This window comes from Rhinoderma darwinii, chromosome 5 (genome assembly GCF_050947455.1).
Source record: "Rhinoderma darwinii isolate aRhiDar2 chromosome 5, aRhiDar2.hap1, whole genome shotgun sequence".
NCBI classification, from domain to species: Eukaryota; Metazoa; Chordata; class Amphibia; order Anura; family Rhinodermatidae; genus Rhinoderma; species Rhinoderma darwinii.
In genome coordinates this window covers 286516115-286543243 of record NC_134691.1, presented here as the reverse complement: position 1 = coordinate 286543243, position 27129 = coordinate 286516115, and the positions used below count along the sequence as shown (strand labels likewise).

The window sequence follows — 27129 nt, the reverse complement described above, 5'->3', positions numbered from 1 at the left end:
CCTTGGTGACATCGATATCATACAGCTGGTTATTCACACGCATGAGTTGGTTGTGGTTGATATAACAAAGTTGATTTAAGAGCTTTATTTTGGCAATAATCACTTTACGCCACAGACCTTATGTGTCTATTCATAACTAACCGTGGGTGAGGGTTATGTCTCTCTGTACATCAATGTACCCTCTGGTGGACTATCTGTATGGTCGTAGAATACAGAGTGCAAGGAATGATTTCAAACCCTAATATTTTTAATATGTCAGATAAATTTTACTAAGGCAAACGGGGTATTATTATGCAGATTTAAAGACCAGGTTAACGGCATAGATGTAGAGATTGACTCAAATAGAATTAATGTTTAGTTGGTTTTTTTTAAACAACAATAATATATGAAAATGTCTTTGAAGAATTTCATTTCTCATTCGAAAATGTAGGAAGCAGCTATAGATTGTAGCACCGACTACAGCAGATTATTTGAAGTACTAAGGAGCCCTAAATTGTATTATAAGCAAATGGGGCCAAGAGGAAGATAGATTATCCCTCATGAGTTAGCAACTGATCAGTACATATGGGACTAAGGGTATGTGCACACACACTAATTACGTCCGTAATTGACGGACGTATTTCGGCCGCAAGTCCCGGACCGAACACAGTGCAGGCAGCCGGGCTCCTAGCATCATACTTATGTACGATGCTAGGAGTCCCTGCTACTCCGTGGAACTGCTGTCCCGTACTGAAAACATGATTACAGTATGGGACAGTTGTCCTGCAGAGAGGCAGGGACTCCTAGCATCGTACATAACTATGATGCTAGGAGCCCGGCTCCCTGCACTGTGTTCGGTCCGGGACTTGCGGCCGAAATACGTCCGTCAATTACGGACGTAATTAGTGTGTGTGCACATACCCTAAGAAGTAATAAAATGTCTATGTTCATCTGAGACGTAGTGTTCCTCACTCACAATTGCTATCGATTTATAAAGAAATTTACATTCGATATTTGTATTAGTTTGTTTGTAGTCACGACTTTATAAGGATCAATCATGAAGGCCAAAATGGCAGCACTGCAAGGCAAATAGTCCTTGGGACATCACATGTATAGATCTCGTCTAATATTTCTCATAAATAAAATAACTTATTAACAATTCCAATGACTTTGGAGTAAATTATTACATTTTACAATTTCAAACCTATAATTCTGTACAGTGTCAAAAACGAAAAAAATTAGGCTACTCTTTCCGCGGTTCAAAGTTCCTTATCATTGCTTGACCTTTCAATAAACAGGCTGCTGTAATGGAATACATCTGCTGATGGGGGCTGCATCCATAACGGTGGTTGTTATTACTTGAAAACCCTTTTACATTTGCCTCTGTATTTGTTTGATGCCAAAAATATATTTAAAAAAAAACAAGAAAATCAAAACCAAATATATCCTGCTCCAATCTACTCAATGCACTTACCTATACAGCTGTCAGTGACAATTCTATTGCTATCATCACAGTCCTCTCCTGGGTGGACTATTCCATCTCCACAGGTGCCACTGGTGTCAGATAGGGTATATGTTGACTAAAAATAAATTGTAAACAAAGATCACATATTTTCATTACATTGCCATTTATTAGGATTTTATGCTGTATTGTTTACAGTATGACATAAAAAAAACTTTTAATATGTCATAGAGACATTTTTTATTGGTGGGGGTCTATGTGCTGAGAGCCTGAGTCCTTCACCGATAAAAACATTCTTATGTGTCTCTATGACACATATCAAACGTCTTTTAAAAGTTCAAATACTCTTTAGGCCTCATGCACACTACAGTTTTTTCCTACAGGGTGCTATCCGTTTTTGTCACTGATAGCACCCTGAACCCATTCATTTCAATGGGGCCATGCACACTACAGTTTTTTTGACGGTCCGTTGCTCCTTTCTGATCCAAAGTAGAGCATGTCCTACTTTGGTCCGGGATTCCGTGACCGTGATGCCCATGCAAGTCAATGGGGCCGTCAAAAAAACTGAAGGCACACGGAAGGCATCCGTGTGCCATCCGTGTGCCGTCCGTGTGTGACGGAGCCGTTGCCTAGCAACCGCCGGGTGGGCAGAAAAACATTAGAAAAATATTACATTAATCGGCAGCCCCTTGTCTCTATCAATAACTGATAGAGAAAAGAGGCTGCTGATTAAAAATAAAATAAAAAGCATTTCATACGTACCCGGTAGTTGTCTTGGTGACGAGTCCCTCTTCTTCCTCCAGTCCGGCCTTCTTTTGTGACGCGGCAGCCTGTGACTGGCTGCAGAGGCCGCAGCTGCCTGTGATTTGCTGCAGAGGCCGTAGCTGCCTGTGATTGGCTGCAGCGGCGACATGGATTGAACGTCATCGCTGGAGGCCGGACAGGAGGAATGTAAGTATGAACTTATTTTTTTTAATTTTTTTATTACATTAAAATTGTATTTTCCTGCGCGCCGAGCATGGTACTGTCCAGGGTGCTGAAAGAGTTACCGCCGATCAGTGCAGCCCATTAACTCTTTCAGCACCCTGGACAGTACCATGCTCGGCGCACGGAAACGGAAACACGGAGTGCACACGGAAACCACACGGCCGCTAAAACGGGTTCACGGACCCGTCAAAAGCGGCCGTGAAAACGGTGATGTAAGTGTGCACGAGGCCTTAGGAATAAAGTATTACTTTTTGACAGTAATCTTCTTGATGAGCAATGCAAATTTCTCGCAGGTCTTGACATTTTTGTTCAATGTCAGCAGTTTAACAAGTAACCATGTGGCCCTACAGCATAAGTTAAAATGGGACACCACTGTACAATGGCCACCATTACAATTTCTCTGGACTCTTGACATTCTTCATTCCACTATCCACCCCCTTTTATTTTAATATACGCTCAGTTTCTTGCTACGTCTTCATCATTCGCCGTGATCACTAACTGTTGCTCAACTCTGAGGCTCCTTTTACAGTGTTGACGGGTCCTAACAGCTGCTGGGCCCCATAGATGCTATGCCTGATGGTTATGCTCAATGTTAATAACTGATGTAATCATATTCTTTAACATTTTATCAATAGATATGGCCTTTAAGCTGGCAATGCAGAAGTCAGGGAAAGATAATATTACAGAGGATATCATATGGTCAAAATATTAGTCTCTTACCTGTAAGGGGAACCAACCATTAGTATCTCGGAAATAAAGGGTTCTTCGGTCCTTGCGAAATGCTAATGCATTCTCAATATCCAACCTGTCTAGCTCCTCCTGACTGTTGACCAGAAAAATCTGGGATAAATATATATAAAAAAAAAAAGATACAGTATTATTTTGCTATTGACATTGTCTATTTTCTACAGAGTTGGGGAAAAGGGCAGAAATAAGAGAGGCAACAGGCCGCACTAATAAACTTTAAATAGCTAGAGCGTGCGGAGGAGAGAACAATGTTAAAAATAAATTAACCTAAATGGGAGCTCTGAGCAGTATGACAACTAGCAATGTAATTGTATAATAAATATATAATAAATAAGTAATAACTTTTTTAGAACAACTGCCAACTGTTAAGTATATAAATGCATGTGGTCATTATTGATACACATCCCTTTTGCTGTTTTTCTAACAAATTATTCTGCAGTGCTGGATGTTTTTCTCTGTTCTACAAGCACAAGGGCTGCAAATCATCATGCCTCTGTACATATACACTATGCCTGACTGAGCCTCATTACAGTATTCTATACAGTATTACCTTGGCATAGTTATAGCCATTGAATGATTCATCAATCACAGACTGAGGATGTTTACAATGACATCTGCCTGTTGGTCCAGGAAGTCCTCTCTCTCCTTTTGGTCCAAGAACTAGTTTCCCTGAGAAAGGGAAAAAATATATTTAGAAACAATTGCAAAATATGAACTCGCAATAGTGTCGGTTACTTTGGCAGGATAATGAGAATTCTTTATATAACGTTTATTATGTTTTATTTTACCAGACGGTTGGTGTGGTTACTGCACAGTATTATATCCACATTATTTGAGTGATATTTACTTATGTTAAGTTTGCACTGTTGCCATTTTCTTTCTTTCATTTTGATTTACCATGCGGACATACATCTATCAGCCATAACATTAAAACCACTGACAGGTGAAGTGAATAACATTGATTATCTCGTTACAATGGCGCCTGTCAAGTGGTGGGATAAATTAGGCAGCAGGTGAGCAGTCAGTTCTTGAATTTTTTGTGCTGAAAGTAACAAAAAACGGAAATCGTAGAGATCTGAGCGACTCTGACAAGTGCCAAATTGTGATGGCTAGACGACTGGGTCAGAACATCTTCAGAACAGTAGGTCTTGTTCCTGGTATGCAGTGGTTACTACTTACTAAAAATGGTCCAAGGAAGGACAACCTGTGAGAGGGTCATAGGTGCCCAAGGTACGTTGGGAGCGAAGACTAGCCTGTCTATCCAATCCCATAGAAAAGCAACTGTAGCACAAATTGCTGATAAAAGTTAATGCTGGCTATGATAGCAAGGTGTACAACCACACATTGCATCGCAGCGTGCCAGCCCCAGACCAGTCAGGCAGTGTGATGCTTTGGGAAATGTTCTGCTGGGAAACTTTGGGTCCTGGCATTCATGTGGATGTTACTTTGACACGTACCACTTACATAAACAATGTTGAAGACCAAGTACACCGCCTAATGGCAACAACATTCCCTTATGGCAGTGGCCTCCTTTAGCATGATAATATGCCCTGCCACACTGCAAACATTGTTTAGGAATGGTTTGAGGAACATGACAAAGAGTTCCAGATATTGTCTCGGCCTACAAATTCCTCAGATCTCAATCGGATCGAGCATCTGTGAGATGTGCTGAAAAAAATAAGCCTGATCCATCCTCACAACTTAAAGGACAGGACCTAAAGGATCTGCTGCTAACTACTTGGTGCCAGTTACCACAGGACACCTTCAGAGGTCTTGTCAAGTCTATGCCTCAACGGGTCAGAGCTGTTTTGGCAGCATGATAGTGACCTACACAATATAAGGCAGGTGGTTTTAATGTTATGGCTGTTCTATGTAATTATATCTGTTTTTTCTTGCACCTTCCTTATATTGTGGTAGCATTTTGTCTGTGATTCTTTATTGGTTTGCATTTTCTGATTGTCTTATAATCTTTTAGTGTTGTACTGAGTAAAATAGTAATAATAATATTTTTTATTATTATGATGTATTCTTTGATGTGGCAGTGTATTTTTGTCCTTTTTTATACCTGGTCCTGGTGGCCCAGGTAGACCAGTAGACCCTGATCTTCCAGGTGGGCCCATAAGTCCCATGGCACCAGTCATCCCCTTGTCTCCCTATAAAATAATAAAAAGCAATATAATCATTATCTATAATAATCATTGCAATCAATTACACACCATATTTGTTTATGTTGTTTAAACAGCTATCCCAAATCATCTGAAATTCCTGCTAATCCATCATCCAAACAAAAATGGCCCCAAAGATACATTTAGAGTCAGAATGGAAAGGTATAACACATAAGAGAATCAGGTAAGAGATGGTTAAAGAAATATGGCCATGAACTAGGCATGGATTATGAAAACAGACAATGATTCAGAAAATTTCACACTTTGCCTGACTACAGAGTATATTTTTGTTTGTGTCATATATTTATACATTGATTATATTTCATCATTAGGATTACAGCCGGCCGGTAAACCTCCTTCTGAGCCGGTATCAATACTTGGAGGCCTTTGCTGGTATTTGCCTGTAATTTTTAACTGCAATGGGGCCCAGCTCCTAACTTAAACTCACCAACACCCCCAAAATGTCTCAGAGTCTCCTTAGGCCGGGCTCCCACGTAGCGTAAACGCTGCAGGAGGTCCGCAACGGAATTCTGTGCGGAAATTCCGTAGCATTTACAGTAGCAGCAACGTGGATTCGATTTAGAAAATCTCATGCTCATGCTGCGAAAAAAATGGTTGATTTTCCATTGCGGGTTTTCCCCATTGAATTCAATGGGGATGCAGATCCCTCAACAGAAAGCCAAGTGTTGCGACCTTTTGCAGCGTAATTTCAGCGATTACACCACAAAAATCGCAACTACGTAAAAAAATAAATACTTACCCAGAAGTCTGTGTTACTTCGTCCAGTCCGGTCACCTGGGATGACGTTGCATACCATGTGATTGCTACTGCAGCGAATCACAGGCTACAGCGGTCACATGGGCTGCAGCGTCATCCAGGGAGGCCGGACCGGACTGCACAGGAGGCACGCATCGCCATAACAACGGCCTACGTAAGTATGAGCATTTTTTACCGCTGCTTTCCACAGAGGAAAATCCGTCGGAAAAAATGCACCACAATGTGCGGAGGTCTGCAATGTAGGGATTACGGAAGAGTCCCGTTACCGAATCCAGCCTAAGTTCCTGTTCAGGAGGACTGGTACGGGTCCACCTGTACTGTCCTTCATCTCAGATGCCATGGATAACTACTAGAAGGTGGAGAAGATACGGGGTTGTGTACATGGCTCGGAGTCGGGAGACTGGGGAGTTGTTGGTGCTTTTAAAAGATCCTCCTGGACATGTGAGAGCAGAGACATTTGGGAATCTGTTCCCTACTGTTTATCAATTTCCTTTGCAGTAGCCAGGGAACTACAAGTAGCAGCATTCTCTCTGCATGTTATAAGAGCCTGTGGCCTCTAACACAACTACAGGTCTCAGCTCATGAAGGATATGTAAGGCCGCGTTCCCACTGGTCGGATACGCTGCGTAAAAACTGCGCAACATATCCAACCTGGAACCCGCAGCACCTTTCGTCCGAAAAACCGCACCACAATGTGTTGTTTTTCAAACTAAATTTCCCTTGGAAAAAAAAAGCTCATACTTGCCCCGTTTGTCTTCTCTGTACGTAGTCCGGCCTCTTACGATGATATTGTAGGCCATGTGACGCTGCAGCCTGTGACTGGCTGCAGCGGTCACATGGGATGAAACATCATCCCAGGAGCCAAGACTTCAGGAAGAAGTAGAGCGTTCTGGGTAAATATGATTTTTTTTTTCCAGAGTTGCGATTTTTGTGGCGTAATCGCTGCAATTACTCCGCAAAACTCACAACACTTGGCTTTCTGTTGCAGATGTCAGAAATTGACATGCTGCGTAATTAAATTCCAAACCGCAGGTCAATTTATTAACTTTTACGCTGTGGAGTTTTTTTCCGCAGCGTGGGCATGAGATTTTCGAAATCTCATCCACTTTGCTGCTACTGTAAATGCTGCGGAATTTCCGCACACAATTCCGTTGCGGAAATTCCTCCTTCCGCCTCTTATTCTGCCGTTCTTCAGGGAGAAAAGCAAAGGGGCACACAAAGAAGGGGCCCAGGTTAAAGACAAAGGCACGGAGCAGGCATCGGGGTGGGCACTAATACAAGTTGGGACAGAAAGTAATATATGACTGGTTGCCGGAAGGGAGGTCGCACATGCCACTCGGTGCAGGGCGGACTGACGCTTGGGCTTTCAGACACCGCCTAAAGTGAAAGTTAAATTTTAAGTGCAAAGCCTGCACTTACACTTTAACTACCGATGCCCTACTAAGGTTACAGTGGAGTGGGTCAAGATCCGCTCCACTCTCTGTACCAAGCAGCCGGCTCGCTCTCTCTGTCGACCTGTTGTGTTCTTCTCCCTCGTCATTCCACAGCTTCCATTGGAAGCAGTCTCATCTCCCTTTTCCCTGTCACAAGATTATCTAGCCCCAGCATGCTAGCAGTTAGTGACATATGTATCCGGTGGATAGGTCATCAGTTGCTCGGTAGTGGACAACCCCTTCAAGAAGGTGTTACATTCCCATCCATTTGATAGACATCTTAAGCTACCCCTACACTTTCTTTAGCTAAATGTTGGTTGACATCCAAATCGATGTATCATTCAGTTGTGGATGAGGTTTCAGAAGTGATATTTATATAGGGATGTATGCAGGACATGCACACTGAAAACTATTGTGTACACTAGAGGAAGACAAGCTAAACAGATGTCCCATCAACACACTCATTAATCTTCAACAGCAATGTACACTGCATGTACTGTTACATTTACTGCATCTTTACATTTAACTATTTCTACCCACCTGTGGCTGCAAGTCCTATAAATAAGTATTCTGGCATAATACATTTATATAAAAGTGTGAAAAATTATATTCTGCATTTTAATTCTCTCTCCATTATGGCTCTACACAATTGGAGTTCACTTGGTATAAAAAAAAACCTCAGAGTCGTCAGATGGTGAATCTAACTGAGAAGAGATGATTTGTATGTGATAAGCACTATAGCAATTCCTAGTTCTGTTGTGCAGGGTCACCCACAGAACCTCTGGGGCCATTAACAAGACAAAATACCCCATTTCCACTTCAGCATTCAGGGATAAGTCAAGAGATTTTATCTGGCAAGACAGACCAAGTGTTAAATAGGGGAGAGCAGAAGCACAGTGGACACAGCGACCCACAGCTTATTTTGCAGGTTTACTGTGCCACCAGGAAACATACATGACAATTCAAAAATGACTTAATTTAGAGGTTGATACCTAATATTCCTGGAAGTTAAGGGGAGTTATCAGTTAATGCTAAATGTTCCTGGTGGTCTAGGGTGACGTTGGGGTTACTGATAATATTTCTGATCGTCTATGGTGACTTATGGCAGTGAACCACACTGGTGCTATTGGGTAGTGAAGGGGTTTAATAAAATGTACCTAGTTGTCTAAAGTAGTCATGAGAATAATTGTGTTCTCCATGGTGATATAGAACAATTAGGGGCATGATACTTTCATATCTGGTGTTTAGTGTTGCATTTGCCTATCTAGGCTCCAGTCCTGTCCATGAAGCCTGTGACATGCAGCAAAACGCTGTCAGTCTTTCTTGAATGGATCTTGATTCGCTTCCTGTTCTTGTCCTGCACATAGTGATCAGTGCATGTCAGGAGATGGACAGGACTGTGTGGTTGCCATTTAATAGCAGCACACCTGTCTTTATGACTGAGCATGAAGCGCTTCTGTTAGGCCGGGTTCCCACGTAGCGTAAACGCTATGGAATTTACGCAACGGAATTCTATGCGAAAATTCCGCAGCATTTACAGTAGCAGCAAAGTGGATGAGATTTAGAAAATCTCATGCCCACACTGCTGAAAAAAAACCGCATCGCAAATGTTAATAAATTGATCTGCGGTGCAGAATTTCATTCTGCACAATGTCAGTTTTTGTTGATTTTCCGTTGCGGGCATTCCCTACTGAATTCAATGGGGATGCAAAACCGCAACACAAAGCCAAGTGTACCTCACTACATATGTGCTGGTCTTGTCACTACGTTGTCCCATTGTGGAATCAAGTATTCCATCTAATCTCACAAATCACAGGTATTAATTTCCAATGTGAAGCTGCTTTAGCGGTACTTTGTTTGGGTCTAGGTAATATCCCATATAAAGAAAGGTGGATTTGTGCACATATTTTGACAGCAGCTCGCAGGGTGATCGCTCCCAACTGGAAGCCACCTATCATCTCCAAAATCACGGAAGTAATAGCACTAGTGAACCAACATATGCAGCATGAGATTATATATGCATGCAACTTGCAAACCATAACAAAAATGTATAAACAATGGAGACCATGGCTCGAAAGCTCATACGTGATAAGTTTACATTCATCTGTAATATAAAAGACATGTTTTTTTATGTAAAGTACTTCAATTTCTAATAGATGTAAGATTCATAAAAAAGGGTCTATGAAATGGGCTTTAGTAAAAGTCCATGTTTGAATTTGAAATGGTTGTAGGACTGCTATCCCCCACTTCCCCCCATTTTATGTTTTAAAATAGTTTTTTCCTTTGTCTTCAAAATAAAAAAGAATGAAAGAAGAAAGCCTAGTGTTGCAACTTTGGTAGCGTATTCGCAGCGATTACACCTCAAAAATCGCAACTGCAGAAAGAATTAAATCATACTTACCCAGAACGCCCTCCTTCTTCCTGCAGTCTGGCCTTCTGGGATGGCGTTGATCCCATGTGACTACTGCAGCCAATCACAGGATGCAGCGTCACATGGCCTGCAACGTCATCCAGGGAGGCCAGAGCGGAGGTAAGTATGAACGGCTTTCTTCCGCAGCGGATATTCAGTTTGAAAAACTGCACTGCAATGTGGTGCAATTTTTCGGACGGAATGTACTGCGGGTTCCAGGTCGGACACGATGCGTAATTTTGATGCAGCGTATCTGCACCGTGTGAACCCAGCATTACAGTCCAATGTTGAAAGTCACTAAGCACTTCAGAACGATCCATTCTGCTGCTTAGGTATGGAGATTGCATACCTTATCTAATTCACCTGTTAGATCTTTTTTTTTAAATCAAACCAATTTTATTGATACGAACACAGAAATGAAATAACACAGTAACATTCACATTTCAATTTTCCAACATCGTATACAATAGTGACAGCATATCAGGAAATCCCCAACTTCCCCCCTTTCCCCCCTCCCCACACGGCCCCCCACTATATCTCTGCCCTTTGTTTCTAGTACCATTCCTGGTCAGAGCACATTTCTCTTATCAAGTTTCCCCACCACCCCTTTTTGCTCCAGACTCTATCACCTCCAGTTCCTCAGACGACTCTCGCCCTTATTCTGCTCAGTTCAGGTGTCAGCACCTCAGGACAGGCCAACCATCTGCTCGATTGTTTCTCAAATTTTTTTTCCGTGCCCCTTTTAGAAAATATCTTATGCTCCATCAGGATATTATAGTTCAACATTCCTACAATTTCCCTCATCCCTGGTGGCTCCTCATCCAGCCAGTGTTTAGCAATGCATTTCCTTGTTTGATATAATATCTTGGCAATTGCCAGGCCTGCCATTCTGTCACTCTCCAATTCTCCCACCGCTCCCAACAACATAACTATAGGGTCTGCCGCCAATTCCCGACCATACACTTGCTTTATCAGATCCAATATTTCCCCCCATAGGGTCCTCAGAGCCTCACATGACCAAAACATATGCAGTATGTCCGCCTTCTCTTTCGTGCACCTAGGACATTTAGCATCCGCTCTAATACCCATCTGTTTTAATACCCACGGGGTGCGGTACACTCTATGTATCAGGAAGAGTTGTGATCTCCTCTGTGCCAGACTGAGCGATAAGTGACATGTGGATGCTAATATCTCCTCCCACTCCTCCTCAGTCAATGGACCAACATCCTGTTCCCATTTCGCTTTTACCAGCACCATTGGGTTTCCCAGGTGTTTGGACAGTAAGCTCCTGTACGCCATTGAGATCAGGCCTTTGGTCGTGTCAGCCCTTCCCACATACTCCAGGACCCCAAGAGCACAGACCGTCAGATCCACCACATGCGCCTGCGCCTGTAGGGCATGACGGATCTGCAAATATTGATAAAACATATTGTGCTCTAGTGGAAATAGGTCTTTCAACTGCTGAAATGATCTCAACCCGTTATCATCATACAAGTGTTGTATTCGTCTAACCCCTGCCGATTCCCATTTTTGCATGCCCTCTAATTGGTATAATTCCCACAGGACCGGATTATGCCATAGGGGAGTATATTTGGTGCACATTCCCACTCCCAGGATCTGTTTGCATTGCCACCATATTTTATGTATCAGGAGTAACGTTGGTTTAGCACTCGCCAATCTCTTAAAGGTATGCGCTTCCAGACCCTCTAGTGGGTTGAGTCCTCCCCCCATATATGACAATAAACGTGCACTGGAGCCTTAAAGGCATGGTGTTGCCAGAAAAACATGTTTTGTTTTTTTTAATTAAACATTTAGTGTGTGGGTGATTAAACATTGTTCAAATTTTTTTTATTTTTTTCACGAGTCAGGAAATATTATAAATTATTTCTAATTTATAATACTACCCATTTTTGGTCACTAGATGGAGCTATTTCCCAAAATTGCAGCATTGCAACATTGGGTAAAAAGCCCTCGCTCTAGTGAGCTCTCAGCATCCCCCCCTCCTTTATCCTGGCTAGTGCCGGGATAAACGAGGGGTTTGAACGGTGTAACCTCCTACACTGTGTGTCGCCATTTTTTGAGCTAACACACAGCGTAGTAGGTTTACATACAGTAGTAAACACACACAAACACTAACATACATTGAAATCTCTTACCTGCTCCTGCCGCCGCGGCTCCCTCCGGCCCGTCCGCTCCGTTTGCTGCCGCTGTTCCATGTGCACAAGTCCGGAAGCCGCGACCGGAAGTAGTAATATTACTGTCCGGCCGCGACTTCCGGTCCACAGGAAAATGGCGCCGGACGGCGCCAATTTAGAATAGGACTGTGTGGGAGCGGCGCATGCGCAGTTCCCACATAGACGCCGTACACGGCAGTCAATGGGACGGGAGCCGTTCGCAGTCCCTATGGGACTGTGGCTGCCGTATTCCATGTCTGTGTGTGTCGTTAATCGACACACACAGAAATGGAACAAAAAATGGCAGCCCCCATAGGGAAGAAAAAGTGTAAAAATAAGAAAAAGTAAAACACAAACACACAAATGAATATAAACGTTTTTATTAAAGCACTAACATCTTTAACATATAAAAAAATTATTTGTGATGACACTGTTCCTTTAAGTCTCTGTGTTCTTCCATCCCTTAAATTGTTGGCTCTGGGGGGCGTGGCCAGGCACTGATGTGAGCGGTCGCACGGAACTTCGGCTCTGACCAGAGACCCCTATTATTTATCCTGCGGAGGAATTACTGTTGCCACCATTTCTTATAACTTGCGGAGAAAGGGTAAGAGACCCCTGAGGAGCAAAATGGGTCCGTCAAAAGCGGCAGGAGCCGCGGAGAAGTTGAAAGAGTTTGCCCGAGGTGCGGTCCAAGATGGCGCCCGCGGCGAGGCCTCACAGCATGGAGCAGAGGGGCCGGCAAAAGTTCCTGGAGGGCAGTCGGAGTTACGCCCTGCGGCTGAGGTAACAGCACAGCCTGGCCTGACATTGCAACAAGTATCGGAGACGCTGCTAGCGGCGATATTAGAGACCAAGACCTCGGTCACGACAAAAATAGAGGAGGTTAAGGTGGATGTGGGTCTCCTGAGGCAGGATTTGCACAACTTGAGGGACCGAGTCGAGCATGCTGAAACCAGGCTGTCTGACCTGGAGGACCGTACAGCTAATATACCCCGCACTCTTCGAGACCTCTCTGGAAAGGTGGATTTATGGCGCCAGAAAGCGGATGATTTGGAGAACAGGCTGAGGAGGAACAACCTTCGCATTATAGGCCTACCAGAACGAGCAGAAGGACCCCGTCCGGACGAGTTTACAGAGAAATGGCTGAAAGATATGTTTCCAGATACCGTGTTTTCGCAGGCTTTTGCAGTGGAAAGAGCGCACAGGGTGCCGGCGAGGCCGCCATCCCCTGGAGCGAACCCTCGACCATTCCTGGCGAGATTGTTAAATTGTAAGGATCGGGATCTGGTCCTGCAGGCAGCCAGACGCAAGGGGGCCATTAAAGTGGACAACGTCACGGTGTCGATTTTCCCCGATTTCTCTCCGGAATTACAGCGGCAACGTGCATCGTTTGTGATGATTAAACGAAAGCTGCGAGACCGACAAATTCCATATTCTATGGCTTATCCGGCCCGCTTGAGAGTCGTCGATGGAGATCGAGCAGTATTTTTTGCCAACCCGGAGGAGGCGGATGAATGGTTGCTGAGGAATATGAGGTCGCCTAGAAGATGAAGGTTTTCTTGGGGACTGGCATGGTGAATATGTATCCTGAACGGACTTTTGTTGTCCTGCATGTGGGGATAGGTTATACTTGGGAGAGATATTGTTTAAAGTTTCCTATCATAATGCTTTATCTTCCTGTATTATGCCTAGTAGGGGGATTGGAGTTCAGAATGGTTCCAGATCATATATTATTCCTGTTAAGATACGTGATTGTAGTAGGTTACCGAAGTGTTAATAGGGGATTCTGACTAACGGGCGGTTGTTCCTCTTATTCTGTGGCACAGTAAAGCACATTACAGGGGGGAACTGGTTGGAGTACGCAGCCTGATTTGTGATTCCACTGTGTATATTCCTTATCGGTGGAAGCTACCCCCTGCATATATAGTATATAGCTATTGAGCTCCTGTTGAGCTTCTGATGGCTAACTGGGTTTTTATGTGGTTCATGTTTTTGATCTCTGTTTTACACTATGTCAGAAAACGAGTACCTTACATTTTGAGAGCGTATCAGGGAATGGCACTACCTAGGGGGAGGGGGGAGAGGGAAGGGCTGTTATCAGTACATAGAGAGTGTTCTAAGTATGGCGTCACTTAAGTTCTTGTCCTGGAATGTGAGGGGCATGGGGACTCCAAGGAAGCGGAATATGATTTTTTCTGTGCTTAAAAATGTGAACCCACATATAATCTGTCTCCAGGAGACGCATCTGACAGCAGACACAGTACAGCTTTTATGTAAGCCCTGGATTCAGTGGAGTAGACACTCTGTTAGAACTTCTGCCTCTAGAGGGGTATCTCTATTAATTCATAGAACCCTTAGGTGGGAAGTGATGCATACCAGAATTGATCCTGAGGGGAGATACGTATTTGTGCACGCCAACATTAACTCCACATCTTATGTCATAATGGGGATATATAACCCACCGCCAGGGTCTCTGGCACTACTTAGGGAGGCGGTTTCTTTTGCTTCCGCATATCAAGAAGCCAGAGTGATCCTCCTAGGAGACCTGAACCTTATAATGGATCAGGCTATTGATCGGTTCCTGTGTAGTGGAGAGGGGGACGTACGACAAGGGGTCTCCCCATTAGCCTCATTAATGGAGGAGATAGGCTGGGTAGATCTGTGGAGAGTTAGTCATATGGGACTTCGCGAATTCACTTGTCACACACCACAATTTGATGCATTGTCTCGTATAGATTATATTTTTGGCACGTCCTCGGTATATAACTCTATGGTGAGCATTGAACATCTTCCCAGAGCAATTTCTGATCACAGTCCGATTCTTCTGCAAATGTCATTACCGGAGGTTGGTAGGAGGGGGGCCCTTAAAATTCATCCGTTTTGGCTCCAATTAATCAAATCGAACGATAGAATCCCAGATCAGCTAGATGTCTTTCTCGAAGCACATAGGCAGGAGCAGAATGGGTTATTACGATGGGATACGCTGAAAGCGTATTTGAGAGGCTGCCTGAAATTATCAATATCTTTTGTTAAGCGCTCCTCGGCCCAAAGGGAAAGGGATTTGGCGGGAAAATGTGGAGAATTGGAGGCCGCGTTTGTGGGTGATCCCTCCCCACAAAACAGGGAGGCTTGGCTCTCGGTGGGGAGAGATTATCTTCTAGTACTACAGGAGAAGGCGGAACGTAGAATCTTCTTCACTGGCCAATCCTTTTTTGAATTGGGTAACCAATCCGGCAAACTCTTGGCTCATGTGGTGAGACAGAATACCTTGTCTCCTCCAGTGTTGAACATTCGAAACGCTCAGAATGCTTTGGTTCATACCTCCCAGGAGATAGTGGCTCAATTTGCAGACTTCTATAGGGACTTATATACGTCTAGGGCTGGGCACTCAATGGAAGACTTGGAGAAATATTTGGATGACATGCAGTTTCCACAGTTGTCAGAGGAGGGTTGTGAGTTACTGGAGTCCCCCTTCACAGTAGAGGAGATTTCTGAGTGTATATTGGATATGACTAAAGGGAAGGCCTCGGGCCCGGATGGGATTCCTCTGGAAGTATATGTTCAATATATTGAGGTTATGTCAGCCCAACTTCTTTCTCTATTTGAGGCGTGCTTATTGGCGGGGGACCTGGCGGATTCTATGAAAGAAGCTACCATAGTAGTTATTCTGAAACCAGGCAAGAACCCAGAGGATTGTGGTTCTTACCGTCCCATATCACTGCTTAACATAGACTATAAGATACTGACTAAATTATTGGCCAATAGACTAGCGCGGGTCATCAATGATGTCATACACTCTGATCAGACCGGTTTTATACCAGGGAAATCCACTTCGGATAGTATTCGCAGAGCTCAGGTGGTTACTCAGATGGGGTGGTGGGAGCAGCAGGATTGGGCGCTGGCATCCTTGGATGCTGCCAAGGCATTTGACTCTGTTGAGTGGACATACCTCTGTGAGGTCCTAAGGAAATTTGGGTTTGGAACCAACTTTATCAAATGGATTACGACCATATATAAAGAGCCTCGAGCCTCGGTAGTGGTTAATGGGATTTTGTCCCCATCCTTTTTGCTTCATAGGGGTACGAGACAGGGGTGCCCATTGTCCCCATTATTGTTCGCACTTGCCATAGAGCCCCTGGCTATAGGGATTCGAAAAGATAGGGCCCTTCAGGGAATCCGTATTGGACCACGGGAAGACCGCATAGGATTGTATGCTGACGATATGCTGCTGTTCCTGGCCAACCCGAATGCCTCACTACCCAGGGCTATGAGATTGATGGAGGTGTTTAGCAGTTTTTCGGGCCTGCATGTTAACTGGAGTAAGTCCTTTCTCATGCCTCTCCATTCTAACAATTGTGGGTGGGGCTCACATTTTCAGGGTCTACAAGTGGTGCATAGTTTTAAATATCTGGGAGTTTGGATATCTAGGGATAGTTCACACTCATACGATATTAATGTGTACCCTCTACTTTCTTATTTGAAAGATAAATTTGCAGTCTGGAAGTCACTCCCCTTATCAGTGGCAGGCAGAATTAACCTAATTAAAATGGTAGTGCTACCTAAACTGCTATATGTCTTGGAGCACGCGGACACAATGGTTCCTAAAAAGTTCTTTAATTTGGTCAACTCTTTATTTACTCCATTTATCTGGGGAAAGAATAGACACAAGCTCAGAATAGACACTCTGCAGAGGCCCAAACAGAGGGGGGGAGCGGCCCTACCGGATGTGTTTTTATACTACTTGGCAGGTCAACTTAGATATATTAGGCTGTGGATGTTGGATGATCCATTGCCCAATGCCGAACATCATTTAGCACATTTTCTCAGAGTATCTAACTTATGGCCCGTTCTAGAACCACATGATTTTAGCCCTAAGCATACGTTACCGTTGATTAAACTGGCGAAGCAGGTATGGGCTCATGCAAAATCACTGTTGAAATTTAAAGATACGGTAGCAGAGTTGCCGTTGTGGTCCAACCATGGATTACCTCACTTTTTGGGATTTCAGGATCATGCATTCTGGGAGGGTTTAGAGGTGACACAATTGAAGCATTTGAGTACTGGAGATGGACACGCGTTATCAGCCAGGGAGATACAAGACACATTCCAGGTGCCAGAGAGGGATACATTTAGATGTGTACAGCTGCATCACGCTCTTAGGGCCCAATTCAGACACGCTCAGACTTTGATTTCTTCCCTACCCCTTATAGGGGTGCTTCGAACACAAGGCCCGCGGGGCCTGATATCAGTAGTTTACACGTTCCTGCTGTCTCAAAGGTTAGCACATGCGGGATGTGCGGTGGAACTCAGATGGAAGGGGCTGATTCCGAACCTGACTGAGGGGGATTGGCTTGATGCAATGTCTTCACACCTCGCGGTTTCACCAGCGGCTAATAATAAAATGACGCAGCTTTACATCATCCATAGATGTTATATAACTCCTACCAGGCTATTGCATATGGGCAGATCTTCCTCGGCTAGCTGTAAAAGGTGCCAGCATGATCGGGCAGACTTTGACCATGTGGTATGGCACTGTCCGGTAATATCTAAATTCTGGAGAGAGGTCACAGACTTTCTCTCATCAGTAACAGGTAAACGAGTCCCCTGTGAGCCTGGACTATGTTTGTTGGGTCTGCTCCCACCAAATTCCTGGTCACACTATGAAGGTATATTTTTACGGGAGACCCTGTTCATGGCCAGAAAGGCTATTGCACTTCGTTGGATGGGAGATCTTTTCCCAACGGTTTCACAATGGAAATCACTGCTCAACTCAGTAATACCCTACGCTAATTTAGTATACAAACATAGGGGATGTCTGTATAAATTTCTGGAAGTGTGGGGTAGTTGGTGCTCATCGCCTCTTGCATCATTTAATGTAGGTGACCTCAGGTCTTCCCTAAGCAGCCTTGGGGTTTAAGTGAGTAAGTAGGGACGGGGTAGCGGGCCCCAACTGGGGGGGGGGGAAGGTTCAATAGTAGTTTGGACGAGATCAGTCCTGGATTGTACAAGTATTTATAACAGAATGGTATATATTTGCATTGCTTTTGTTCCTATAAATGTATTGGTTATTCTCAATAACAGACCGGAAAAGGTTGTACCATTTCTTTTTCTCATTGTGTAACAGAGATCGATGTTGTTGTTTGTATGGTTATGTTACATTGGAATAATGGGTTTCTTGCATGTCACCCAAAATGTTATGTTTATCATACCTTGTGAACTGTATACTTTCAATAAAATGAGTTTAAAAAAAAAAAATTGTTGGCTCTGGGCAGCCAGGTAATATATCCAGGCATTTGGCAGCGCTACCCCCCCCCCCTTCGTCTTTGGGCAATTGCAATTTCTCCAATTTAATCCTTGGAACCCCTTTTTTCCAGACCAGATCCCGAAAGAGATTGTGCAATCGTCTGAACCAGTGTTTAGGTATCCATACTGGGGAGTTATGAAGAATGTATAAAACTTGAGGCATAAGGATCATCTTGATTAAATTAGTCCTCCCCAGAGCAGAGAGCGGGAGCCTGTTCCAGGCATCCACCTTATGTTTCACCTTGAGCAGCAGTGGTGAAACATTCAAAGACATGTAGTCTTGGACCCTAGCCGTCACCTTAACCCCTAGGTACGTAAATTCAGAGACTATCGGAATCCGGAGTCCCACTCCAGTATCTACAATATTCACCGTGTCAAGTGGCATCAGAGCAGACTTGGTCCAGTTAATATTTAATCCAGAGAACTCCCCAAACCTTGTGATCGTATCCATTACTACCTGCAGTGTATTCTCAGTGTCCGTCATATATATTAAAATATTGTCTGCATATAATGAAAGTTTTTCCTCCATTTCCCGATATTGCAAGCCTCTTATACGCTCCTCCTGTCTTATGAGGCACGCCAGTGGCTCTACCGCCAAGGCGAATAGTAATGGTGACAGTGGGCACCCCTGTCGCGTACCCCGGGCCAGTGAAAATTTCTCAGACATTGCACCATTCACCCGTATGCGGGCTGTAGGGGCCACATACAACAACTGTACCCACTTCACGAAGTTAGGGCCGAATCCCATCTTTTCTATTACCCGCCATAAGTACCCCCATTCTACGCCCTTCCTCCTTGCTCATCCGGTGTCGCCTGAAGATTTAAAAACAGCCGCCTGAGGTTGACCGCCGTCGATTTGGAGGGCATGAACCCCGATTGGTCTTCATGCACAACATGCTGTACCACCCTGTTCAGCCGCAGCGCCAATATCTTTGCCAAAATCTTGACATCCGATGTCAACAAGGATATTGGTCTGTAGGACTCCGGTAATTGACTGTCTTTCCCCTCTTTTGGGAGAACCACTATCGTAGCCTCATATAGGGAGTCTGGTAGTTTACCTCTGTCAAAACTATCCTGCAAAGTACTCAAATATTCTGGCGCTAGTTCCGTCCCATATTCCTTATAGATTTCCCCCGGTAACCCATCTGGACCCGGAGCTTTCTCATTTGCCATATCCCTTATTGCCTGTTCCAACTCCTCCAGTGAAATAGGGGCCTCCAAGCTTTCACGGTCCTCCCGGCACAAGGTAGGCAAATTAATGTTTCCCAGGTACTCGTCCAATTGCTGTGTGTCGTAATGCACTTTGGATGTATATAGGTCAGTGTAAAACCGCTGAAATATGTGCAGGATTTGCCCCGTGTCTATCTCCACCCGCCCCCCCTCCCCCTAAGGCCATGAATGAAATTATTACTCCCATGCGGTTTTGCCATCCTAGCGAGTATTCTCCCCGCCGTTTCCCCTTCTTCATAATATTGCTGTTTAAGGAATAATCGTTTATTATCCGCCATTGTTAGTTGGTGATTTTTTAACAACGTCTGTGCCTCCACCCAATGTCTAAGTGTCTCCTCGGACCCCTCTTCTACATGTCTCCCTTCTGTTTCTGTCACCCGATCCTCTAAACTTTCTCCCAACTGCCTAGATTTAGTTTTAATTTGTTTAATGTTGAATGAATACTCCTCTCAACCATGCTTTCATGGCATCCCATAACACTCCCCGCGGCACTGACTCAGTATTAAAATTAAAATATTCTTTTATCAGGTTGCGTATTTCCCCGCCATCCATCAATCTTAACCAAAACGCATTCAGCTTCCAATTCCCGGGGTTTCTGGTATGCCTTACACCCACTTCCAGCGTCACCGCCATCGGAGAGTGGTCTGACAACGCCCTCTGTAGGTATTCTATTTGCGCTATGTACGGCACCGCTGAAGCTGAGCATGCTACCAAGTCTATTCGCGAAAGTGACTGAAATGTGGATGATGCACACGAGTACTGCCTCACCCCTGGATGTTTATTTCTCCAAATATCCCGCAGACCCAATTCCTCCATTAATCTTGCTAAGGCGGTCAGATCTCCCCTTTGCCCTCCTCCTCCTCTATGAAACCTATCCAACCCTTCAGCCATCACCGCATTAAAATCCCCCATCACGATTAACGGTACCTCAGGCCACCTGGAGAGTTTCTCCGTAACTCGTTTCAGTACAGTGCTAGAATAAGGCGGAGGAATATACAACACTACCAGAATACACTCCCAGTGATATATAGTACAGTGCACTCCCACATACCTCCCCTCCTCATCAGAAAAAGACGAATGACAGACAAAGGGAAGACTCCTGTGTATCAGCAAACTCACCCCCCTGGAATAAGTCGTATGAAAGGAGTGAAACCCATGTGCGATCCACACTCTCTGCAATAAGGATACAGACTCTCTAGTCAGATGCGTTTCTTGCAGCCCCACTATCAGGGCATTTTGCTGTTTAACCCAGTTAAAGATTGCCTGCCATTTCCTAGCTTCCCGTATTCCCCGGACGTTCCAGGATAGACATTTAACCGATCCCATCAGGCGTCATATCTTTAAGAAATCTGTTACTCCTCCAGCCTGCTCCAGTCAAGATATTAGGCCGTGCGTTCCCTCCCTCCTCCCCTCCCCCCCAACAAAACCTCCCCTCCGAAAAGGGTCAGAGCGACATGTACTGTCTCTCCTATCCAGCAGAAACGCACCATAGTGCGAACTTTTGACATGCCCTATTGGCATCTCTCTTTGAACCGTTTAACTTTCTCACCACTTCCAGTGAGCGCTGGCTCCCACTGCTATTCGCATGTATTAAACAATCCCACACAATCAGCAGAATTTACAGATACATTAGGTACCCAGTAACAATCCCACAATAACATTGCCATCAGGTGCGGCCATTCTTGTTAAAAGGATACCACCCTGCTGTGTTTCAGACAAGGGTGTTCACACACTTCGGAGAACTGCATAATAACATATAATATGCTACAGTCCCGCAAACGCCAACATGGCTCCAGACTTCACCGCCCAGGCGGGCTTTCACGCATCTTCTTCTCCAGCCGGTCTCCGCAACCGTGCCTCATTGCTATCCAGCCATCTTGCAGCCTCTCTGGGGTTCTCAAAGAATGAAGCAGTCCCAAAAGCAACCACCCGCAATTTGGCCGGATACATCATGGAGTATGGTATGGACAAGTTCCTCAGACGTTTCTTGACATCCCAGTATTGCAGCCGCTTCTTCTGTACATCCGCGGAGAAATCCGGATAAAAGGATATTTTGGCGCCATTGATGGAGATATCCTGCCGTTCCCTTGCCTTCCTCAGTATCTTATCTCTGTCCTTGTAGTGCAACAGCTTCACTAAGACCGGTCTCGGGGGCCTCCCCGGTGGTCCCGGTCTGGTAGGCACTCTGTGCGCTCTTTCAACAGCATATAAAGGAGACAGCTCTTCCCGGCCAAACTGCTCCAGCAGCCATTTTTAAAAAAACTCATCCGAGTTATTGCCCTCCGTTTTTTCCGGCACTCCGACCAAACGCACGTTGTTTCTGCGTAGCCGATTCTCTAAATCATCCGCCTTAGCCTGCAGGGCCACCACCGCCAAGGACTGAGACTGCACATCCCGCCTGAGCTCCGGCAGAACATCTTCCACTTCAGACACTCTCCCTTCAATAACTGTGGTTCTTTCTGCCACTTTCTGTAAGTCATTACGTAACAGCAGTATATCTTCCTTCAGGCTTCCCACCTGCCCGGTCAGCACAGATAAAATTGAGGAGTTGTAAAGGGAAGTGTCCATATATATGTATGTGTATATATATATATATATATATGTATGTATGTATGTATGTATGTATGTATATATATATGTATATATATATATGTATATATGTATATATATATATATATATATATATATATAGTATGTATGTATGCAGTGTGTGTGTGTATATATATATACACATATATATAATATATATGTGTATGTATAGTACATATACTGTATCATGAGCCAGGGCTGTAACTACAGCAGCCCTAGTCATGAATACGGTTGGAAGCAGAGCAGGACAATTAGCATGTCCCTGCTTTGTTAGGAAACCATGGAGACAAGGGATAGTTATCCCCTGTCTCCATTTCAAGTCTCCCGCGCGCACGGACTGTCTCGTGCGGGCTCTCATGAGTCGGCTGGTGATACATTATCACCATGCCGACCCATGCTAGCCTGGGGCAAGCGCCACACTCCCCGCTGCAAGCGTACCGACAGGGTTAAATAGCCCTGCATCGGTACGCTCAGGAGCCGAGCTCAGGAGCCGAAGCTGAAGAAGATCAGCTGAGAGCTGCCTGCCTGCCTGCCTCACACACACATCACGACGGCTCAACTCTCTCTCTCTCCTCCAAAGACCTGGGTTCCTGCTGCTGTCTCTGCTGCTCCACAAAGTCACGCTAAGTATCAAGTGTAGCAGCAGCTACACTTAACCCTGTCTCTCCTGCTGTAACCCTTGCTTCCCTGAGTTAACCCCTTGATACTGTCCCTACTGTCCCTGAGTTAACCCTTGCTGTCCCAGAGTCCCTGAGTTAACCCTTGCTTCCCTGAGTTAACCCTTGCTTCCCTGAGTTAACCCCTTGCTTCCCTGAGTCCCTGAGTTAACCCCTTGCTGTCCCAGAGTCTGTCCCAGAGTCCCTGAGTTAACCCTTGAGTCCCTGAGTTAACCCTTGCTTCCCTGAGTTAACCCTTGCTTCCCTGAGTTAACCCCTTGCTCTCCCTGAGTAAGTTAACCCCTTGCTCCCCCCAAGTTAACCCTTGCTGTCCCAGAGTCCCTGAGTTAACCCTTGCTGTCTCAGAGTCCCTGAGTTAACCCTTGCTGTCCCAGAGTCCCTGAGTTAACCCTTGCTGTCCCAGAGTCCCTGAGTTAACCCTTGCTGTCTGTTTTACACAGTAACCCATTCCCCTTGTTCCTCCTTATCCCGTATTAACCCTTAGTGTATAGGGAAAGTTATATTAGGAGGTAGTGGGATAGAGATAGAGAGCGTGTGAGAATCACAAGTAACTTATGTTTATTGTGTTGTAACGTAACTGTATTCTGTGTATGTTTATGTAAGTGGGTGGCGGTATAATATCTTGATACCGTGTTTATACTGTAAGGTGATTAGTTACTGTACAAAAGAGTTTGCAGAAGTATCAACGTCGGCGTTCTTCCGGTGAAGTCCAGCTGATCGGGAAAAGGCGTTCCGGAAGAAAGGGACCTTTTTCAAAACAGCGGGTGACAAGGAGGACAACGCAGACGGAGATGACTTCTGCAACAGTGAGTATGGACTTCTCCACACTTAAACACCTCGCCAAACACAGTAAATTTAATCCAGTAACACCCACGACATACAAGTCAGCAGGAATGCTGTGGTCCACTCTGCTGGACGAGGCTTATACACATGATAAGTTGTGTATTAGCAAGAGGAGTGTTCTTAACAAAACCTCCAAACGTCTCCACATGCTCGCTAAATTAATCTGTGTGTATGAGGAGACGTGGAAGCCTGATCACTCAGAAATGAAGAGTGATTCCCCAAATCTTCACTGCCATTGTTGTGCCAACAATGTGAAGCAGGTTTGTGATTTGCAGACACAACTGGCAGAGAATGTCCAATGTAGAGATCAGCAAATTAGCATGCTGGAATCGCAGGTGATAGATTTGAGAAATCATGGTGATGATATTGATGCACAGCTGACTGGGTCTTATGCTGTGATCAATGCGTTTAAGGATAAGGCGGCCTCTACGGATGCCATCATTGCCAAGTTGAATGATGAGCTTGCTGCTAGGTCACAATTGGTTGCCAGTATGCAAAACATCATAAAAGATTTCTCAAAAATGTTACCGGCCTTGTCTTTTTCAAGGCCTGATTCTGCTGTAAGTTTGCCCTCTACAGGGCAAAAAGGGGGGAGTAATAAGAGTGATGGATCAGATGTCACAAATCGTGATCCCATCCGGAATCCTGAAGGTAACATTGTTACGAAAGTGTTACGCAGATGTAAGCGTACGATATTTAGAAGTGCGTCCCTAGCCATGCAGAACTTTAAGAGATCATGCACTGCTGACTGCCCTAAGTCCAGCAGAGCATGTACTGTTAAATGTTTTGCATGTGACGGATCAGGCCACATTGCGAAGTACTGCGAGTCTTTGAGTACTAAGAAATGTGGTCCTGTTAAATGCTTTAAATGTGGTCAGATGGGACATATTGCGAGGAACTGCCACGGCATAAGCAACCATGGAAAGCCCAGTGAAATTGCAATAGAAAATGGCCACGTCAGAACAAAACGTGGATTTAGACAAAATGGCTGCACAAGAGTCTCCTTACAGCCTTATGTGCTCCGCCACGTGCTCAAGGGTCTAAATGACCAACCACAACCAGGGAGGTGTTTAGGAAGTTGGCCATAAATTGCATGTTCAGTCTGGTGTTACGTCTGTAATGGTTGTTTATGGTCTGTTGTGTTTGTCCCCAGTTGTCCGTTTGTTTTCATTTGTGTTTTTATTTTGTGGTTCTTTCACATATTCTATTGTGGTATATCCCTGGTTATCAGTAATATGTATTTATACTATATGGGTGTTGCCTGTATTTATAATGCATAATTAGAAAACCACTCCAGGAAAACAACTGGAGAATCAACCATTGGATAGTGGTGTATTTGCGCCCAATGTTTTAATTGCTCTCTATTAGGATAACGTTGAAGTTGTTATTATACTGTGAACTCAGGTTGGGCGGTGCGGACAGGTAACATAAGTTCACGGTGTAGTGTTTTATGTTATTCTGTGCACCTAGACCTGGGGGGGCTCAGTCAGGTAACACAACTTCATCTGAGGCCTAATGCGAGTGCAATTAAATACAGCGAATAAAAGTATGGCTGATTCTTTTGTGTTTAACTGGAGTTAGGACAGGGGGAGGTAACCCTGGCATTACACCCATATCTTGATTTTAAGATAATGGGTTTGGTAAGACAGGGATATAGTTTCACAAACCTGAGAATTGTGAGGAACCACAAAAACAGTGCTTCATCCACAGCTCCCCTCGGATATCCTGACAGACACCAGTGTTGGGATACCGAGGGGTCCTGTGATATGAAGGCTAATCCAATGCCCTCCTCAAGATATGGGTCAAGGATATTGGTGCTGGTATCTAATGCAGAATGCCACGCGACTAACTGCACCGAAAGAGGCATACTCCTCCCGGAGCATACTGTACCCTTAATCCCGTATTAGGCGTTGATGTGGCGTATCAAAAGGGAAGAACTCCGGTGACACCTGAAAAAAGGCTCGACATCCGTCCAGACACCCCTGTGAGACTCCAGACGATTCCTCTTGGGTTTGGCATCGAACTAAGAAATCTCCTGCTAGACTTCAATGAGGAAGAGGATATCGTGGAGAAACTGAAAGATTCCCAACACCAAGCCACTATTCAGTTGGAACATGACACTAAAAAGATCACAGGAATTGTGAACAACCTTGACGCGGACGCGGAAGTGTCTTGGTGGGAGAGCTTGTTTGGATATAGTCCCAAGGCCACTTCCTTTTTCAACTTGCTCATCCACCCAGTGATAATCCTTCTCACTCTTGTGGCGATTATGTACGTTGGACTGTTCTGCGTGTACCGACGAATGAAAGGACTGGTTGAGCAAATACAACGAGGTCAAGCAGAAAGCCACGAATACATTCGTAGACGGGGTCTAAGGACCTAGTGATAAAGTCCTGCGACCCAGAATTGTTTATTATTGTATGTGTATATATATATTTGTAAAGTGTAAATCTTAATCAATGGGTCGTACAAAATTTTCAAGGTGTACATATAGACATTCTAGGTGTTGATAGGTGTCCGCAACATAGGCATACTCAGTGAGGACGTGCCCGTCCCACAGCGAGTGAGTATGTACATGGAGGCGGGCATATATTTACAGCCTGTTGTCACCCCATTTGCATGTGTACCTTGCACGTGTTTATGGAGGAGTAGTGTGAGATGCTGTTTGAGCATGAATCTCTATATGTACATATACCTATGGTTGGTGGGGGAATATTTTTGTATGTTTGGTTATTTTTCACTTTGTTTGTATGATTGGGTAGTGTGTAGGAACCCTTAGGGACAGGTAAGGTATTCACACACCCTTGTAGGTATTTGCCACCTCAACCTGAGAACTGGTATGGTCAATATGATGATGGATTGAATGTCAGAGGGGAAATGGAAGGCGATGCTCCACCCCACAGTAGATTCCTGGGTACCAAGACCTCACCTCCTCCTCGGGGATGATAACCTGCCATGATGAAGACCTGGATATCGGCCCACAAAGATTGTTTCGTCTTCAATCAAGATGCTGGGAAAAGTTGGAAAAGTAATGGATCACGTACAAAAGGTTGTTGAAAGGCGGACTAAGCCATTCCAAGGCTGACCATATGAGGGCACAAGTAGCCTTACACGGGTCGGCATGCTAAAATTGGATCGGCCACTGGAAAGACCTGCTGACGCCACTTAAGAGGAAGAAACTCCAAGCAAGAAAGAACAAGAAATCTGCGGCTCATGGACTTTGAGATTTTCAAATGAGCTTTGTTCGTTTGATGAGCTTTGAGGCTTCGTTCTATGGACTGTGAGTTTATTTCAACCCCGTTCTATGGACTATGAAGGTTTCTTTGTTCTATGGACTATGAAGGTTTCTTTGT

General features: G+C 44.6%; 1 protein-coding gene across 2 annotated transcripts in view; it reads right to left on the bottom strand.

Annotated features, from left to right (window-relative positions):
* The window catches only part of COLQ (collagen like tail subunit of asymmetric acetylcholinesterase), a 109558-nt gene that overhangs the window by 5003 nt on the left and 77426 nt on the right, over positions 1 to 27129 (bottom strand). For both annotated transcript variants that reach the window (XM_075827240.1, XM_075827242.1), the window contains 4 exons: positions 5241 to 5328; positions 3726 to 3844; positions 3149 to 3268; positions 1454 to 1559 (listed from right to left, as the gene is read on the bottom strand). In XM_075827240.1, the coding sequence (XP_075683355.1) occupies positions 1454 to 1559; positions 3149 to 3268; positions 3726 to 3844; positions 5241 to 5328 (433 nt within the window). The remainder of the gene's footprint in view (positions 1 to 1453; positions 1560 to 3148; positions 3269 to 3725; positions 3845 to 5240; positions 5329 to 27129) is intronic.